The sequence below is a fragment of the Cydia splendana genome, chromosome 5 (genome assembly GCF_910591565.1).
Source record: "Cydia splendana chromosome 5, ilCydSple1.2, whole genome shotgun sequence".
Taxonomy (NCBI): Eukaryota; Metazoa; Arthropoda; class Insecta; order Lepidoptera; family Tortricidae; genus Cydia; species Cydia splendana.
In genome coordinates this window covers 18,165,897-18,186,648 of record NC_085964.1, presented here as the reverse complement: position 1 = coordinate 18,186,648, position 20,752 = coordinate 18,165,897, and the positions used below count along the sequence as shown (strand labels likewise).

Here is a 20,752-nt window from a genome sequence, read left to right as displayed (position 1 = left end):
TTTGTTGAACCCCCCACCAACCCCCACCAACCAAGGGCTCAACATAGATGGCTAAAAGGTGTAAAGGTAGACTACACGGGGTAGCAAGATATCACTCATATCTTAATCTGACGCGCTCGAGTAAACACAAAAATCCTCTCTTGGGCTCCCCTACTAATATGGTTGACAGGTAGATAATGCAATTATATGAAATTTCTTTCAAGGTAAATAACGAAAGAGGCGATTAAGCGTATTTTTATTTAACCTTTTGGACGCCAATGACCGATATATCCGCACCGCAGGTCCAACGCCAAAGAAGGATTAATCGGTCACAGACCACAGAGCAACATAGACCTATGTGCATATGCATAAAGTTTAATTTCAGTTTTGACACTTCGTTGACGTGGCGTCCGGTCCGAGTGACAGCTTTTGTGTTTGACACGGCGTCGAAAAGGTTAACCCAATGTTTATGCATCAAACTATTTTTAGATACCATCTAAATGCGAAGGTTTTGAAGTCTCAAAACAGAGGACAAAACAATCTGACACAAAGGTGCTTACCAAGACCGCCCTTGAAGCGTTCGACGTGAAGCCTAAAATGCGGGCAACGGGTCCTTGCACCTGTACCTTAGACATCAACATTTCGGACACGATCCGGAACATATTCCAGCAAGTCGATGTCGAGCAGAGGAAACTGGCTGAGTCAACTTACCTGAAATATATTTCTACGAAGATCACAAATGGTTATATAGATGTGAGAAACAATAGTATAAAACAGTATAGTCAGCATATCTCGTTAATTTCCTCATTTTAAGTAGATAATTTCCTTCAGACATAGATAAATGTTTATAACGAGTCACAATAAATATAACGCATCTCGGCTCACTCAATTAGTCATCCGATTTAAATTCATAAAGGTATTTAATTTAATTATGTATATATTTTCACAAAATAACATAAGCATTAAGATCATCTACAATTCTACAGTAAAGTTGATCTACAGAAAATAGCTATACGTAGGTACTATAATTATGTAGGTACATTAAGTGAAAACCACATGAAAATCTGTCTCGTACCTTTTGATTACACATACGGATCTACGGGTCGGCAGACCTGTACGGTTACCATCAGTTTGTCACTGACATAAACGCCGTCGAGAACGTAATTTACTTTCTATACATCTCGCTCGCACTCGCATATTAGTGCAAACGGGACGTATAGAAAGTAAATTACGTTCTCGACGGCGTTTATGTCAGTGACAAACTGATGGTAACCGTACCGTTTGTGTAATTTGTGTATACAAAACGCGAGAGTTAAAAGTATTATATAGTACCTTTTGAGTTTTACACAGATGGATTTTGGATTGTGATAAATTAATCCGTGAATTTACTTCGGCAGGCTCTGGATACTCAAGAGCTGTCATTCCTGCATCTAAAAGTGTGTCGTATTTGGAAACAGAAGCTTAACAAGGAAGAAACACTTCAGAAGAAACTTGATTCTTTAGAAGTTGAATTAATTAAGAAACAGAAATTTGCGCAACAACATAGTATGTAACAATTACATAATGAAATTTTCATAGTTTTTAAACCCGTGTTCAATCCTAAGTTAATTATCTTCCTTTTTTGCCTAACCAAAATGGTCTAAGAGCTAGCCACGGCAATAGGTATGCAATTTATAGAGCAACGAAATCCCTCTAGTTAGTATGCAATGCTATCATTATTAATTAATCCGGGCGCCTGGCAGCTGTCTAGCGGTGGGTGTGGGAGTGGATGGGCAACAAAGTGGTTGTAAAATCAATTGAAGGTGTGCAATTTATAGAGCTCTGTGTTTGGTGTGATATAATAGCTAATTATGTATTTAATTCAAATATAACAATGCCAGGCGTTTTATTTGGGGGCAAAGTAGTGCCAGGCGATGAAAATACACAATCACTTGTGCGCCTGCAGGAAGTACTCACAATTCCTTTACGCATAGTTTGTGAGGCGAGTGCAATTTGCTCGTGATCTTCCTGCAGGCGGACAAGTGATTGTGTATTTTCATCGCCTGGCACTACTTTTCGTTTGATTCGTCTCAACAAGATCTTTGACACTAGGTGATACACCAAACACGAAGCCCAAACACGATGCCCAAACACGAAGCCCAAACACGTAGCCCAAACACGAAGTGGTTCAGTTACGTGATAGACTGGTACCCGTCGCCACCTTCGAGCTCCATCATCAGACCCTGAGTAGTATCTTGTGTCAAAGATCTTGTTGCGACGAATCAAACGAGCCCAAACACGAAGTGGTTCAGTTACATGGTAGACTGGTACCCGTGGCCACAGTCCAGCTGCATCATCAGACTCTGAGTACTAACTTTTGTCAAAGATCTTGTTGCGACGAATCGAACGAGCCCAAGCACGAAGTGGTTTAGTTGCATGGTTGATTGGTACCGGTGACCACTTTCCGGCTCCATCATCAGACCCTGAGTACTATCTTGTGTCAAAGATCTTGTTGAGACGAATCAAACGAGCCCAAACACGAAGTGGTTTAGTTGCATGGTTGATTGGTACCGGTGACCACATTCCGGCTCCATCATTAGACCTTGAGTACTATCTTGTGTCAAAGATCTTGTTGAGACGAATCAAACGAGCCCAAACACGAAGTGGTTTAGTTGCATGGTTGATTGGTACCGGTGACCACCTTCCGGCTCCATCATCAGACCCTGAGTACTATCTTGTGTCAAAGATCTTGTTGAGATGAATAAAACGAGCCTAAACACGAAGTAGTTTAGTTGCATGGTTGATTGGTACCGGTGACCACCTTCCGGCTCCATCATCAGACGCTGAGTACTATCTTGTGTCAAAGATCTTATTGAGACGAATCAAACGAGCCCAAACACGAAGTGGTTTAGTTGCATGGTTGATTGGTACCGGTGACCACCTTCCGGCTCCATCATCAGACCCTGAGTACTATCTTGAGTCAAAATTAATACATATAGAATGTCAGGTCGTTTCAAATATTTTTAATCCTGTCCGGTAGTTTATTAAACTGTACCATTATAAATTATAATACTATAAAAACAGTGCTAGGATCAAAGTCTCTCGTTGCGGTTTACACGCACACAGTATAGCGTTTTACACGGCGCCCGCCGCACACAATGATAAAAAATCTCGTTGTCGCCGTTGAAAATGTGCGGAGCCGACCGACACACGTCCTGCCTCTACAAGCTCTGCCGCGGCACTGAGCTGGCGCAGCGCACGTCATCGGTAATATAGAGTAGTTTTCAAAAAATTGCCAAAAAATTATAGTAGAATTTCATAAACACTAATGTATACCAACAGTATAAGCAAACGTTGCAGATTGCTTGAGTATGAAAATGACTTCGATATTAAGTAGATTTTCGTAGGAATTGACACTTGTTTCGGAGAGAAAATTGAGTTCGTTTTACTTTGATTTTCTCTTTCTCAAAGGTGTGTAGGAAAAATATCGTTTGATATGCCTAAAGTACAGGGTATTAGTAATACAAAATAGCCAGGTTTAGCAGAGTAAACTTCTCAACATTTCCAAATAAGAGCTTGCCATTCAGTGCTTCACGGGGTTTTTCGGAAACGACCATCAGAAAAAAAATCATTACTAATTTAATAAGTCCTTTTTCTAATATTTACAACGATATTTAAAAAGATAAGAAGACGCTTTTACTGGAACAAGTACTCATTGTTTCTAATAATGAGCACAAAGTCCTGAATTTCGTCGACTAGTATCATCAATTTTGCGTTATTTCGACTTTTCTTGTAAGAGCGCTCTTAAACTCCAAGCTTACATACAGCTATAACTAAATTCAGCAGTCCTTGGTTTAATTTTAACTTAATCTTGCGTAGGTATATGTATTACTAGCCTCTACCAGCGACTTCGTCCTAGTGGAAGTCGCTAAAAACGTTTAACTCCATTTTTACCCGAATATGGGGTTGACCATCCAAAAATCCTTTCTTAATCTTCTTAATCAAAGTTTGAAGAATATATAAATCAGATCTCAAGGTCCAAATTTCAATGGAGGTTGTTTGTTGTCTCATCATCATCATCATATCAGCCCTTTATCGCCCACTGCTGAGCATAGGCCTCTCTTCTAGAAGATACGCCACTTGCGTTGTCTGCCAGTACCTAAGTATACCGCGACTGTAGTATACTATATATATTCAGTTTAAGAGCCAACGGGAGTGGTCATTTCTCCATACAAACGTACTCCTCGTTTTCCTCCGTGGTTTTTGAAGCTAGAGCAATGATTTTTTCAACACAGATTAATATTGTCAATATCTGTGTCGGACCGTTTTGCTTTTTTTGATATTTTTATTTTTTAAGGCGCTAGAGCCCTTCAAAAATGGCCAAAATGGCCTAATTGACTATGCCGCAATGAGAGGCGTGGCATTCAAAACTGATATCAATTAGCCAAAAAAGCAAAACGGTCCGACACAGATAATTTCATAATCATTTAGATTTCCAAATTTGGTTACGATTGGTTAAGTTTTGGAGGAGGAAACAGAGGAGTACCAAACCTCGATTTTTGAGATTTTTACGCAGGATTTTTCGCCTTGTCCTTATCGCACTACTTTTAGGTGCCGCTTCCGTTAGCGAGACGGGTATATTTAACTAAAATATTTAAAACTCAGCTCCTGTTTCGTCTTAATTAATTTTTTTGTGTTTTCAGTGGCCGAATTAGATCGTAAAGTGGCCCAAGAGAAGCGGCGGCTCGAAGAAGTGAGAGAAGCGGTATGCAGAAGCACGCCTGCTAATTTGTCCGAGGTGAAGCCGCTGCCGATACGAGAGACTCCAGAGAATAACTGCAGGTCAAATCTCTATTTGTATCACATTGTGTTCCTTACATCATTTAACCTTTTCACCCTGCCACGGCGCTATCAGATACCTAGACACACACACACACACAACAACAACAACAGATAGACAGATTTTCATTTATTTGTGTGATGACACAGATATTTGTTCCTGAGTCATGGTCGTTTTCTATGTATATAAGTATTTATATTTATATATTATATATATCGTTGTCTAACTACCCACAACACAAGCCTTCATGAGCTTACCGTGGAGCTTAGTCAATTCGTGTAAAAATGTCCTATAATATTTATTTTTTTATTTTATTTATTTAACAGAAAACAGGAAATAACATTTGGACGTTTTTGACGCACATGGTTGACTCTTAACCGTTTAAACGCGACTATAAAGAGTGACCTTTGTTTGAACCTCGTAACCCAGGCCCTTTTGCGCTTTTGAATTTGGAATTTTCTTTTATTTTTAAGAGTTCAAAGCTGAATTGAATTAGTATTTATACAAGTACGCCGGGACTTGCGAGGAAGGCTAATAAGCATATTAGCCTTTGTGGTACTTACCTTACCTACCCTATATCGAAGGCTGGGCGGTTAAACCCGATAAGTCTAGATATTTTGTCACTTAAATAAGAACTCTACGCATGTTACATATACAAGTTCTAATTTCAAAAACCCATTTGCACGACTTATCGGGTCTTACCGCCCACCCCTCGATATATAAGTAGTGATGTTTCTTACAATACCAGCAGCGCAGATATCCAACCCTGGAGTACCAGAGCTCCTAAATTAGTAATCTTTCGCTAAACATTTCAACGCTGTAATATCTATTTTAGGTGAAGTTTTCAATTCTTGGTCTTTATTGTTTGTTTAGTTGTCCCTGTAACGTCGAGCACCAGTTGGCGGAGCGGCGGTCGGCTGGAGACCTCATGACCGCAGCAACCGGGTCAAGAAGCCCACGGGCAAGAAGGAAGGAGCAAAGGGTATAGTATAGTTCTCTTCCCTAAAGACCCAAACTCCAGTCGTACCTAATGCGGTCGCTGAATGCGAATCAAATTGCGGGAATAGGAAATAAAACGAAGGAAATAAGTAGAAGAGGCAGTTTTACTGATCTTGTAATTTTGAACTTGGCAAAGGTTAGACAGTCACCAAAAATTTGATGCTAATAAAGCGGCATCTCCTGAGAATATGCAAATAGGTATGGACAGGGCAATGAGATTACTGTAGAATGACTAAAATTGGCGTTTACATTGCACGTTTATTTTTACAGGGTGTAATGTTAAGAACGGACGCCGAGGAGAGGCGAGACCGGAGACTGTACACGGACGAGCCACCTACGAGGCTGCGGCGGCAGCACGACCGGCCGCCGCGGCTGACGAAGAAGTAATCATACTTTCATATCATACTTACTGCCCTGCTAGCGGAAAAGGTGGCTATTCATAGACCAAGATTTATTTATTTATTTACTTATTTAAGTTCTAAACTAACTACAAATATGCTGAAAATAAAATAGAGAGCCGGTACTTTACATTTGTGTGGCAAACCAGTAAATGTATTGTTTTGCCAAACTATATTAATCATGTTTACAAGTGCCGCAAGCTACTTTTTACTAACGTTTTATATTTTCTTTGGATTCGACATTCTGTTTTATCGTGTTAAAAGTGAAATTATTGTTATTATAAGCTGAAACATGAAATTCTATTGCCGTAAAGGCCCCAAAATATTTTAACAGAAAGTAAAATGGAACCAAATAATGGCACTGGAATTTTAAACGATTCTTATTTCAAGCCTCTTTAGCGCTAGTATGGCAGTACCTCTACTTGTGTTTTACACTTTTACTGTCTCCTTGAAAATGGTTTAAATGTGATCTCGAGTTCATTTATAACAATTAAAAATATTTATATTTGAGACCTCGGGTACCTAGTCAAATAGTTAAGGAGTGAACGGTGAAAGTGGCAAAGAAACAGTGTTTGCAGACATCTGGCAACGAATTTGACACTAAGAACAATTGTAAATCTACTTATCCTCTCAAAATTTCAAAATACTGTTTAACAATACAATATAATGGATTAATGGCTGAAGGCGGTGTGATATATTTTACAAAATTAGATATTTTATACGTGATTTTATTTGTATATTTTTATAATGGTGTGTTGTATTTATTGTGAACTGTGTGAATTAAGCAAAAAATTTTCAAAGTAAAAGGCAAGCCGTTATAAGCCATTATCGAGTTTTATTTTTATATTAAGTAGATAGTTATGAACAAACCTACAAAATACTAATATCTACTAAAGGGGCCCACTGATTACCAGTCCGCCGGACGATATCAGCCTGTCAGTTGACCGCAAAAGGCCACACACTAAACAGTTCTCTTGTCAGTTTTAGGCCTGAGGACTTACACGAACCGATAGTGTGTGGCCGCCTGACGATTCCAGTCAGCGCCGACAGATATCCGCCGGACAGTCCGTGGCCTCGAGTCCAGTCAAACACACATCATGAGGTAGCCGGCCGGCGATCGACACACGTTACAGCATTAGTAAATTCTACTTTATTCCTAGTACTTAAGAGTTCATAGTCCCTAAAATAAGCATACGACTTTTTGTCTTCGAACATCACGGATCCAATACTTAATTTATGACGCTGATATTTGCTTGTAATTTCATACACAATTTTAAGGCCAGTAGACCTTATTAACCTTAAATACGGTAGGGCTTCTGTCAAATTGAAATAGAATCAGTAAAAAAAAACAGATATGTACGTTAGTAAAATTCAACTTTAATTCTAGTAGTTAGAGTTCATAGTTGGTTCATAGGCATCATTTTAATTTTAAGGCATGAATACAACAATGCGAAGGTTGCATAGTATCTAGTTTGTCAAGACTTTTCATTATTTATCATGTTGTTACCTCGCAACTGTTGTTTACTGTCAGTCATAAATAAATGTCATAGAGAGAATTATAACATAAACCTTATTTTTTTCTCTATTAATTTTAAATGTGACATGTTAGTATTTGCATGGCTTATATATTTGAAAATACAGACTTGATTATTGATTGCTGGAAGAGTAAGTAACCGAGTAAAAAAGGAGCAAACATTGAAAGATTCAAATAGGGAAATTAGCGTCCCAATATAACAACACTGGTTAAAATTTTAATAGTTCTCAAGACAACGCCGGGAGGTATACCTTCGATGGCGTTCACGGCAGCTAGCAATGAAAAGACTAGCTATTGTGCGTTTTGATTCCGCTATAAAGACACGTGGTAGAAACACTAGCGCAAGTATGGAGGTACCTGCTTAGACAAGAGATAAGACCTACGCTTGAAATTCTTCAGCTACAAGTGGGATCCGAATTATGACATCATTAATTCATTCCGTTTTAAGTTAAGAGAATATCTGGAGCAAACTGTGTTCGGAGTTACAGAGCGTGGCGTGGCGATATTACCTACCCGAAATTCTCGTAATATGTGACAATTATTACAAAAAAAGGATATGGAGTCACAAGCTGCAAGCGGTGGATTCAACATACTTTTACTTACACCGGCTCTTATTTAGGTACTATCTATGTATACCAAATTGAAAGAAATGAAAATACTTTACTGTTATGTTTTTGTTATATTCATTCTACTCTTTTAAACCTTTTCTACATAATATTAGGTCTACTTGGCCGTTACCCGAGTGATTTTTTTGTTTGATACCTTGTAATAAATAATTTGGCCAAGCCCGAGATAGCTCGAGGCATTTAGTGTTCCGCTCGCATCGTTATATTTTACAGAGGTTGTTTGCCTGTTTTTAGGATTCCGTATTCAACTACCCTATAGGAACCCTTATAGTTTCGCAACCCTTGTAGTTTTTACTACATATCTAATATATCATTAATTCTTCTTCGGCGGGAACGGACTCGATTAGATGCATACCCTGCATCAAAAGTACGTCGCGGGGACGGTAATTTGTGTTTTGGGAAAGTATCATATGAAACTCAGTGACACATTCATCCTCGATGTAATCATTCGCAAGTATATACGAAAAGCGAGCCATTTGTATTCGACAACACCCTAGTGCGCAGGTGGCACCTTTGTGGCACATACAGTAAACAAACCACATTGACACATCACACGTCACGTCAATCACATGGCCTACCGCGAAACAAGAAAATCGTAATTTCGTTATCTAATCTCTCTATCACTCTTGCATATTCGAGCGATAAAGAGGCAGATAACTAAATTTCGATTTTCGCGTTTACCGGTAACCGCCTTGATGCATCAATGTCATATTTTATTGTCTGTGAAAACTTGTCAAAAACAGTTTAAGGCACAGTATGTATAAGTTAGTCTATGAATTTACTAAGTCGGTAGTGCTGCACTCTGGCGGCAGAACATTGCAGTAATATCCCCTTTTAACCAGGTTTCACTATAGTAGTCAAAAATATGTTTACATTTTTTGCCTTATTACAAAGGAATAAGGTCCAAAAGTGTAAACATTATCTTTGACGTCGACTGTCCATTTTGATGAAAAAATTAAACTAGTTGAAAAACATGAAACTGAAGGCTCTCGACTGACAGCAGATGACGGCCAACAGGCCACCGGCCGGCTATCTGATAATGTGTGTGTAAATTGGCCTGCAGGCCACGGACTGTCCGGCAGATATCTGTCGACGCTGACCGGAATCGACGAGCCGTAGTTCGAATAGCCGTCAGTCCAAAATCTGAAGTAGAACTGTTAATGTGTGACCTTTTGCGATCAACTGACAGGCTGATATCGTCCGGCGAACTGTCAATTTGTAGGGACCTGTCAAAATTATATCAGACTATTGCCGGCGGACGGCCGTACGGTGGGAAACTGACGACTCGTCTGTAGTCGCAGAGGTGGCAGCAGACCATTGCCGGCCGGCAATAATCGCTTATGTTTGTGGACGTTATTGGTCTAGGACGGCAGGCCGCCCGATAAGGCCAGAGACTGCAGGCGGACTGGTAATCAGTGGGCCGCTTAAGTCGGCCCGATTCGAACTTTAAGATACGTTAAATATTACGACTTGATAAGATATGGAGTAGATACCTATGTCAGTGTCAAGAGTGTTGTATTTGTTTGAAGAAACGTCACTTTTGACACTGACATATCTAATCCATATCGTATCTTGTCGTAATATTTGACGTATCTTAAATTTCGAATCGGGCCGAGTATCACGCGTTACATAAACTGCATAATCAGGGTACATTTATATTCATTCAGTATTTACATACTATTTAAGTATTATCACAATAAAATCATCGGAAAGTAAAGGACCTCTTAAAGTTAGGGTTCCGGAAGACATTGGTAGGCTGCTTGTAGATGAGGTTCTCGACGGCCTCACCATCGTCATCAGTGCGCAGGAAGCGCTCGTACTCCGCGCGGTCGTGTGCGTCAGTCAGCAGCTTCAGTCCCCATATGATGATGAGGCCCACCACTAGCGCGCTCAACAGGGATATCATCGGAAAGTAAAGGACCTCTTAAAGTTAGGGTTCCGGAAGACATTGGTAGGCTGCTTGTAGATGAGGTTCTCGACGGCCTCACCATCGTCATCAGTGCGCAGGAAGCGCTCGTACTCCGCGCGGTCGTGTGCGTCAGTCAGCAGCTTCAGTCCCCATATGATGATGAGGCCCACCACTAGCGCGCTCAACAGGGAGATCGCGCCGTACTCTGAAACAGAAATTGATGATACACACATAATTATATAGTTGGTGAAACCAATTTGTCAGTCAGAACCAGGAAAACTATACTCATCCTTTTCTTCCCTCTGTCTATGATTGAAATGAGACAGTTACGCAAAAGTGGTCTCTTATGTTAGCAAAAGTTAAGGATAATAACGGTCCTGAAGTGATTTTGTTTTGGGCTGTTCTATTATAGGAACATTGATTTTACTAACGTTATTAACTATTGAATATAGAAAAGAAAAAATAGAACCATAATATGTGTATTAACCATAACTACAAGCCTCAGGGATTTAATTTGTTAGTATAAAATAAAAGATATAAGTACTTTAGGCAGAATACTCGTAGAGTTAGACCAAGAAAAGTCTGCAGAGATTATGATAGCCGACGCAGTGCAAGTGTTATTTAAACGTCAAACTTAACACTTGCACTGCGTGGGCTATCAAAATCGCTGCAGACTATTCTTGGTCTAACTCTACGTTGTAGAGAAACCAGAAATTATAGTTCCCAAATAAAGGGATTAGCTTTGCGTTGATCGCTTACTAAAAGCACGTAAGGTAAAAGCACCAATGATCGACGCTGCACCTATGTTCGACATGGCACTTATGTCAAAGTAATAATACTAATAATATAGTTTAAGTTTGAACAACGATTTTTTTTCTTTATTTAAAATTAATTCCTGTCACTTTGATCTAAAGTACTTATGTCGAACACTGGCTAAAAGTGTCGATCATTGGTGGTTTTCCCTTAAAGTCAGTTCGCAATCTTCGCGCTAATTTTATGGCAGTGCTCTTAAAACGTTAAATGATAGGTATATATTAAATACTTACTGTAATATTCCTCGTTGCAATTCGGCTCCGACAGCCGATACAAGACAATTCCTTGCTCATCATCGTTGTAAAAATACGAAAAATTTGCGTAGCACCCAAACGATACTCTAGCATTCACGCAAACGTTATCAACGCTCCGGTCTATATCAGTAACTATAGCCAGTTTATCACCACATTCAACCTGACAGTCTTCTGAACTGTTCTTCTGGTTGTAGCATGCCACACAGTCGATGAGAGCGAGGCACTGTTGTGTATGGCAATCGTCGCACCAAAGGTTGCAATGTTTATCTTTGTAGTCGCGGACGTCCCATTTAGGTAATGGGTCGCATTTGCATTTCTCGCATTTACATTTACCACGGTTGTTGCACACCTGAAACATTTTCAGTTGTAAATAGATATTAACAACATGTAGGTGATACAGATAGATACCGTAAAATCAGGTAACTTTAGTCCACCGCTTACAACTATGGTCCAAATTCAAGTTCCAGTAAAATATGTACCTATATAATATAGAAAGAGGATTAATTTATCTAAGCTCCAAATAAATGTAACGAGTGCAACTCATAAAGGCTCGTTAAGAATTAACGTTAAAGACTGGACCATAGTTGCACTACTTGTACTACTTGTACTTAGGACTATAGTTACCTGATTTTACGGTACAGTCAGCAGCAGAAGTTGCTACGCGGGCCAGGTGTTTAAAATGATCTTGACGCGACTTTATTGTTAAGTGAATAAGATCGTGTCAAGGTAATTTTGAACACCTCGCCCGCGTAGCTACTTCTGCAGCTGACTGTACCTAAAGCTGTCATTACTTGCTATAAAGCAAAGCGTTTTTTCGCCTGTTTTCCTTGTCAAGTTAACGCAAGTAACGGTACAAAGTAGAGCAATTTATCATAGGATTAGTTATAACACTTATAACGACAGCTGTCTGACCGTTCAAAATTGGGGGATTTACAAACGTTAACTCTTAAAAACCGGTACCGGTATTATAGGATACCGTACAGCGCATCTTGTAGTTAAAACGTAGCGTTTGACATTGCTAAATTGCTCTCCTTTGTATGTCTTTATTACTCCGTTTTTAGGGTATCACAAACTTCCATTTCTATACCCACATTTCCATTATCGTCCTTGCACAGCTCTTTTGACATGGAACATTCACATTTGTCCCCCTCCCACGAGCCCTTGATGCACTCGCACGTGCCATTCCAGCACCTCCCGTGCCCAGAACAGAGCGCCCCGGTGTCGTCTCTCTGGCAATTGTCGGTTCGCACCTCGCAGTACTGCCCGGCGAATCTGTAAAAACCGTTTATGCGTTTATGTGTTTAAGCTTCATCAATCTTATCAGCTGTCTACGATGACAATTCTCTTGAAACCATTCGCCTCACCTGGGTACTACACCGCAGCCCCAAAAATACCCAACAAAATGTAGGTTTTCTTCTTAAATTTGTAGACCTTGAGGCCAATTCGTACATACATTTCGATGCAGTCCTTTTCTTTTTGTTATCATACGCGTGTGCATATAGGCACAAGCAAGATGCACGGGCGAATCGACATCATTTTGACATCAAAATGTAAGTTCGAATAGGTCTACAAATTTTATAATATTTTATGGGTATTTTTATATTATATTGTGTGACACGCTACTACTTATGTGCCTAGGATTCACACATTTATGCGAGCTTCATTGTGCATATTTTAACTTAAAAACGCTGTCACAAAAACAATACCTATACGTGGTTACTGATCGTGATATACTGATTACTAAAGACTTGTAGCATAAAAGTCTTACCCTGGCCTACACAAGCAGCCCCCACAAATGCAATTGCCATTTTCGCTACACTCGACGCCATCTTCGCTAAAGCAGTGGGTCGAATTCTCCGATAGTCCACTCGTTGAATTATTCTCGATGCACGCACACGTTGGACCGCTTCTGAAAATTAATTCACGCTGTTTTTTTTTTATGTTTTTTTCTCATTTAAGTGCTTCGTAATGAACTAAATACTTAAGACTCTTAGCGCCACTTGCACCATCCCACTAACCCGGAGTTAACTGGTTAAACCGTTAACCCAGTGACAAATTGTGCTGGTAACCATGGTAACCTCAGGTTTAACCGGTTAACCCGGGTTAGAGTTATTACCGCCGGTTAAAATCGTTTTTCTGGCATTTTGTTTTTCATGTAGGTCTTATTTTATATGTTTTTGTGGGATTTCCGGTCTGAGATATTTTTTCTTGTAATCACCAATTTTCACTTGTTTTTTAGTGTCTCTAATTTATTTATACTCCGAGTACTCTGAGTGATTTATTTCCTTCAAACCACTACAACATTTCATTTACAAACATATTACTCGTAACATAACCAGACACCGTAAATTTTATAGCATTTTCGGTGCAGCGGAGTGGTGTTAACTTAATTGGTATAAACAATTTCAACCCTAATGATTAATTAGCGTTAATTACATTAATATTAACCTTAATTTACCATTTCAGTTGGAATTATCTATACCAATCCCGTTAACACCACTCCGATGCACCAAAAATGCTCTAAAATTTACGATGTCTGATCATAACTAAACAACAAGCACTAGTTTTTATGCTGAATTACTGATGCATGAACAACTGTAATTCAATACAATTTAGCAATTAGGTACTCACCTATTTTCATTGCACCTGCATATGCCACACTGTAAATCGCCAGCAGAATTACAAAAACTCGATTGTAATTGATAGCTTGAATCATTCACAAATTCACAATCGCATCTGGAAATTATTTGGATCTCTAAATTCAGAGCCTCTTTTAATCCCTTCTGTACAATAGGTATCGTGATATTATCTTTCCCATAATATTCTTTTAATTTTATTAGTCCATTTATGCGTAATTCTTCTTCCAATATAACTTTGCAACTGTCCTTTGTGCTACAATCCGGATCAAACGTAATTTCGAATTTATCTTTGTCTTCAGCCAACATGTTTACATCTAGAAGAATATTATTACTAATATGCTGCAATAGAAGTATTGGTAAATTATTATAAGTAATTTACATTTTGAATTATACTACAATGACTTATCAAAAGGGGGGTTTCTGTTTAAATAGGCCACCATCGCCCACACTGTTAACTGTACATTGGTGGACCTTATGCCTTTTGTAATAAGATCCACTGATGTACAATTGGGAGTGATGCTGTTTCTACAGTCATAAATAACCAAAATTCAAAGAGAGTACGCCAATGAACTAAAACATTTCAATTAGGTACACAAAACATTAAAGCGTTTGAGCTTTGTGGAAATTAGCGTTTATTACTAACATCTTTTAACTAATATTAAAATTAAAGAAAGACATTATACGAACCTTGTAAAACTTATTCAACTTTTCAGAAATTGTACGTTTATCATACGTCGACACGAGCGCTCCAGGTATTGCGTCAGCTAGGACTTGATACGGTTTGCGATACTCCACAGTCACCACAAAGATGATGGTAAATTGATCCTCGGCCGCCAGCTTATTTATCATGCCAATGGAAGGGTAATCCATTTCTTTCTCTTTCGTATAATATCCGTCTTGATCAAAGTAACATTCGCCGTCGTATGGTTTTATAATTCCAGCCATATGCCCGTCTCCAGCGTGGTGGGAATGGCTGTCAGTTATTAATATAATTACTTTTCTAGATTGTTTCCTGAATTGGATCCTTTCCCGGCAAGCCATGACTTGTGCTAAGCCATCCAATCCGCTTTCTGGGTAGTCGTAGTTTTTTTCAAAAATTGTGTCATTTAAGGCTGTTTGAAATTCCTCTAATTGGGATGTCAGATTCAAATTATGCTTAAATGAGTAGCATTTTCTTGTCATATTACTGAAATGAAATTCATTAAATTGTTGAACAATGTTACATTAAGACAAAATTCTATAATTTTAACGGCTAAAGCAAAGTAAATAGTAGGTAACCTAGAACTTACTTTTGGAAGGGAAAAACATGTTTATCTACAAATGTTCCGTATCCTAATTGAATATCGGTTGTTAAATTATACATTGCATCGTATATTTCTTTACTTTTTTTGGAAATGTCATTTCTTACTCTCTTCATAGTGTTCGAAGCATCGAGCAAGAAATATAAGTCAACGGGGAAATTTTCAACAGCTTTATAATAGAAATGGAATTTCTTTTGCTCCCCCACTCTTAGTTTCATTTTGATTTTTTGTGGTTTTATTTGTATAGAGTGTTGGTTAGCCGAGGAGAAGTTGAGGTTATCTTTATCGTCTACTACAAGATTGCTCTTTGGGCTGTGGGAATATTCTGCGGGGCATGCTCTAGCATCTTCTGAATCGGCCGGTTGACATCTATCGCTAAGTTTCAAGTTCTGCAAATTAAATCATCGGTAATATAATTTACTAGCGACCCGCCCCGGCTTCGCACAAGTAAACCTAAACAAATTATACACTTAACCTTATCCTTACCTTCCTCAAGAATCCCTCTATTGATAGGTGAAAACCGCATAAAAATCCATTCAGTAGTTTTGAGTTTATCGCGGGGGACTTCTATACATATAATAAAGCTGAAGACGGTCGAAAGTCTGTACCTACATGGAAGATATTTGAAAAAAAGTTGGCTGGGGATACTTAGAATCGATAACAGAACACGTTCCAAAAGTTTTTAGAATTTTTGTCTGTTTGTCTGTTTATCTGTTTATCTGTTTGTCTGTTTATTTGAACGCGCATCACGTGAAAACGGCTGAACGGATTTTGATGAAAACTTTACTAATCTGTCGAGAAAATTCCCGGCCAGGTTATAGGCTATAAAAATTCAACCCCTAAAAGGGGGGGTAGCCACAACACTCGATTGACTTAAGTTTGCCCCTGAATCTTATGGCGCTACTTAGGAAGGAGGGGCAAACTTTTTTCAAATATGTGCTACCACTATTGAGTACCCTGGTAAACTAACAGATGGCGCTGAATGTAATACGTTGTGACATGAATAAGCCACCGAGGAAAGATTTTGCCAAATTAACTCTAAGCAAAGACATATGTAACTTCGTATAAGATGAATATAGTCTAAGGAAAAAACGTGCCTCGGAAATCAAAAAAACTTCATTCTCGGATAGATGGCGCACACACCTTTGGCCTATGCTCGGCTAGATGGCGTGACGACACCGTTTCATATTTAACAATTTTAACACATAGATATCAGTGAATGAACATGGGTCAAAATGATATAAAAATAATAAAATCAATTATCCGTATATATACATTTTTTTGATAATTGTATACGTTTTTATTTTGAGTTTTAGTCGTGTGTCGATCGATAGATGGCAGTAAATCTACTGTGACTACAAAATTTACTATGACAGGACCCCTCTATACTATCTATTCTCTTTGCTCTAAGTTTAGAAGAGGGCATACAAAAATAAATGAATAATTATGTTGATTTACACGACAGTAAATTAATTGCCCCTCATTGCACAGTGCCATCTTTTGGGGAACTGAGTAAACATTAAGTAACCAAGAAAACTAAAAATTAGTTTACATAGTTACGTAGTGGTAAAATAAACACACATATCAACACGCGTATAATTGCATAATTATTTAAAATTATAAATTTTCTCCATCATGAATTATACCTAATCGTAATTATATCGCACCCATATCAAATCCATATTCATACTTAGGTATCGCCTCCTTTAATAATAATGGCCACGAAGGTGGGTACTTTGAAAAACAAAAACATTGAACTCTGTCCTTTGCAGTGCCGCATTAACCCTTTTAGAGTTTTAAGCAAAATAAGCACTTGCTTAGGGCACCACGTCTAGGGGGCACCGAAACCGTAGGCAAAAAAACGCGCAGGCAGCATCGGCATTGCAGTCGTCGTGGAGTAGGTACATACATGAAACTTTTATACGTGTACAAGTACCCATCTAATAACGAAGGGTCGTAGGGATCAAGTAAGAGAGTGAGGGTACGTAAGAACATCTCCAACGTAGGCTTTCGATTTGACCTTACGCGGAGGCCCTTAAAGTCATGGAAAAAAATCTTGCTTATGGGCTTGCGGCCAGCCGATTTTTCCGATTTTTATAGCGAATTTTGCTCTCTTATACGCCAGATTTGTCGGCCAAGCCGAATTGCTCCTTAGCCGCGATCCTGAGACCTAACTGTCAAAGTGTTATAAGGGGCCCCGTGAACGCCGAAAACTAAAAGCATCCTATCAAGTAACGCTTTCGAGTGAAGCCAAAGAGCGAGCAGTAGAAGAGTCGTGATTACATGCATAGATTCAACTTCAAGCCACTCTTTTGCAGTTCGGCGTAAGGTCTTATGCGAGGTCTTGTGCCTTATGGCAAAGTTGATCTTCTGCCTTAATTACACTTGGGCGTGGATCCAAATCCAAGCTTTCCTCTTTCGCAGCTGGGCCTTCTGCCTTGCTCACACTTCTTTAATTCAATTCACTTGGTCAATTCCAAGCTCTGCTTTCTTGCATCTTTTCTGTATGAGAACAACCTCGCTGAGACCCTTAAATATCGAGCCCTATGCGAAGCTAGGCTGATAGAAAACTGTCCTATCCCTTCTCTGTATGAAATCCTGGATTCGCGCCTGGTTGGGACTAAAAGTAAAAATGTACAACTGTCTATCAAATTGCGTTTTTATATCGAACAATTTTCGCGTTCGCTTTGCTCGCATTTTCAATAACTTTCTTTTAAGTCAAATTGCGTTTTTTCTATCGAAAAATTTTCGCGCTCGCTTCGCTCGCGTTTCCTATAACGTTATAAGATATGATAAAGGTGACATTCGGGTGCCGACTGCAGTAGCATTACTCTGTTGCAACGTTACTGCTGCAGCACTGTCAATTTTCGTGAAAAAATTATGTGACTGATTTCCATACTAAAAGAAAAAATACACAATTGTCTATCAAATTGCGTTTATATATCGAACAATTTTCGCGCTCGCTTCGCTCGCGTTTTCAATAACTTTCTGCGTCAAATTGCGTTTCTTCTATCGAAAAATTTTCGCGCTCGCTTCGCTCGCGTTTTCTATAACATTATAAGATATGATAAAGGTGACATTCGGGTGGCGACTGCAGTAGCATTACTCTGTTGCAACGTTACTTCTGCAGCACTGTCAATTTTCGTGATAAAATTATGTGACTGATTTCCATACTAAAAGAAAAAAATTACAACTGTCTATCAAATTGCGTTTTTATATCGAACTATTTTCGCGCTCGCTTCGCCCGCGTTTTTTATTACATTATAACATATGATTAAGGTGACATTCGGGTGGCGACTGCAGTAGCATTACTCTGTTGCAACGTTACTGCTGCAGCACTGTCAATTTCCGTGATAAAATGATGTGACTGATTTCCATACTAAAAGTAGAAATGTACAACTGTCTGTCAAATTGCGTTTTTATATCGAACAATTTTCGCGCTCGCTTCGCTCGCGTATAATCGCGTATTAGTGTTTTATCTGGACTACAGTTCTCCAGCATATCCATCTGTCAACTTTACTTCAAGTTCCGCCTCCAGGGGAGAGGGAGAGAAATTAGGATTAGAAATTAGCCGCTTACTGACACAGACCGAATTCCACGCGGGCGGAGCCGCGGGCACAGCTAGTTGTTTTATAAGGTGTAGTGATCTGAGGTTAATAGGTACTGTAAAGGGGCCCACAGCCCGCCGGACGGTATCGGCCTGTCAGTTGTTCGGAACTGTCAACATTTTGTTCTAACTGACGGGCCGATACCGTCCGGCGGACTGTTAATCAGTGGGCCCCTTAAGGGAAATCAACATTGTAGCCATATCACACCAGTCACTCTGTCGTCAAATTGCCTCACAAGGTGTAATACTTACATCAGCAGCGCACCAAGCACACATCGTCGAGTCTGTAATGCACTCGTGACAGTTATTATTCTGCATGCAAATTTGCAGTTCATCGTTAAATACCTGCTGTAACTGGCAGCAAATAAAAACAAAAAACAACACTTCCTTGTTCATGCTTCTCCGTTACGCGGAATTGTGATTTCGCGACTAACCGTAGCTTAGCATTTGTGGTATATGGTTCGTTTAAGAGGAAGTTTAATATTTCTTAGGAATATAATATTACGAGGATAATTTTTCACCTAACTACGCTGAAGTAATTCGAGTTTAAGTATCACATGCAAAATTATGGTTTACTGTTTATTATTATATTTATTTATAGCTAGCTTCTGCGCGCGACTTCGTCTGCATAGAATGACGATTTCCGTGATAAACTGCCCGAACGTTCTAACCGACAGGCTGATACCGTCCGGCGGACTGTTCAGTGGGCTAAGACCGTTACTTTTGCATTTATAATATTTAGTAGGGAGGTTTAATTGTGTAATTTATAACATGTATTTTTTAAGCTTTTCTTATATTTGCATTTTAATTTGTAAGTTTTTTTAGAGAGCATGAATGAATGAATTAAGCCCGTATTTTCTACTATTTTATTGCGCAGTAAAGTTTGAAATTAATATAATCACATCAGGTGCTGTTTTATACAGGTTACATAGGTTCGTGTTTTTACGTAGTTAAATTACTTACATACTTAACGTGCGTTGGAGTTAGGGTGGTCCTTACTATGTTAGGTATAAAATAAATGATTAACAGGACAATACAGCTTGTTTGCCCTTAACTACATGTTATTATTGGTATGAGGAAACTAATAATATCGTTTTTCCCGTTTAGCTACGGGCTTCACATAAGTACTTTTAAATAAATAAATCCTTAATAAATGTTTGGTTACAATTTTACAAAGATCGACCTATCCCCTAAATAGGCAAAGTTTTATACATAGGAAACATCTATAATGATTAATGATTAATGAATTACCTAACAAATATTCGTGATAAACATAGTTACAAATAAATGGCCTTCAGGGATTCGAACCTAGGACCTCTAGCTTCGTAAGCAGCATCATAATAGTGACTTCAGCTTCGTAGACAGACTAAACCCCACACTAGTGTCTTGAGCGTCGCCGTCTAGCTGACTATAGACCGACCGCTTAACTCAGTCCTCGCCTGCGCGGTGCGGGGGCGACGGGGCGGGACGACTAAGGGTGGCGGGGAAGGTGCGGGCGCCGTACGCCTGCCGCTCGCACCTTCTCCGCCACCCTTAGTCTTCTTCTTCTTCTTCTTCTTCTTTTATTTTAATGGCGGTCTGGCCAAACAAGTTGGCACAAATTTGCCAATGTCAAGTATTTTGATGTGTACACCTGCGAACAAAGGACAACACAAACATATACCCACGCCCGCACAGAACAAGAGGCACTACACGTTTTGTTATAGCAAAGTAAAACAAAGGTGAGTGATTAGTTCATTTGCAGACGACACAAACATTATATAATCTCTTATGCTATATTAGAGGGCTACTATAACACAATGTTATTTTTCCTCAGAAACCTGGCAAGCCTTAGTCGTCCCGCCCCGTCGCCCCCGTACCGCGCAGGCGAGGAC

The 20,752-nt window shown here is 39.2% G+C and overlaps 2 protein-coding genes across 3 annotated transcripts in view; one reads left to right on the top strand and one right to left on the bottom strand.

Annotated features, from left to right (window-relative positions):
- LOC134790900 (protein PFC0760c-like) overlaps positions 1 to 6,338 on the top strand; it is a 33,811-nt gene extending 27,473 nt beyond the window's left edge. For both annotated transcript variants that reach the window (XM_063761888.1, XM_063761887.1), the window contains 5 exons: positions 469 to 732; positions 1,377 to 1,524; positions 4,662 to 4,800; positions 5,672 to 5,780; positions 6,068 to 6,338. In XM_063761888.1, coding sequence (XP_063617958.1) covers positions 469 to 732; positions 1,377 to 1,524; positions 4,662 to 4,800; positions 5,672 to 5,780; positions 6,068 to 6,184 — 777 coding nt within the window. In that variant the 3' untranslated portion in view covers positions 6,185 to 6,338. The remainder of the gene's footprint in view (positions 1 to 468; positions 733 to 1,376; positions 1,525 to 4,661; positions 4,801 to 5,671; positions 5,781 to 6,067) is intronic.
- A 3,712-nt stretch (positions 6,339 to 10,050) lies between these two features.
- On the bottom strand, positions 10,051 to 19,289 carry LOC134790859 (integrin beta pat-3-like). The gene is made up of 8 exons (XM_063761839.1): positions 19,131 to 19,289; positions 15,260 to 15,660; positions 14,658 to 15,156; positions 13,963 to 14,309; positions 13,100 to 13,240; positions 12,423 to 12,603; positions 11,311 to 11,680; positions 10,051 to 10,469 (listed from the first exon to the last, which is right to left on the bottom strand). The coding sequence occupies exons 1-8, from the start codon at positions 19,272 to 19,274 to the stop codon at positions 10,258 to 10,260; spliced, it is 2,295 nt and encodes a 764-aa protein (XP_063617909.1). The 5' UTR covers positions 19,275 to 19,289; the 3' UTR covers positions 10,051 to 10,257.
- Between the last annotated feature and the right edge of the window lie 1,463 nt (positions 19,290 to 20,752).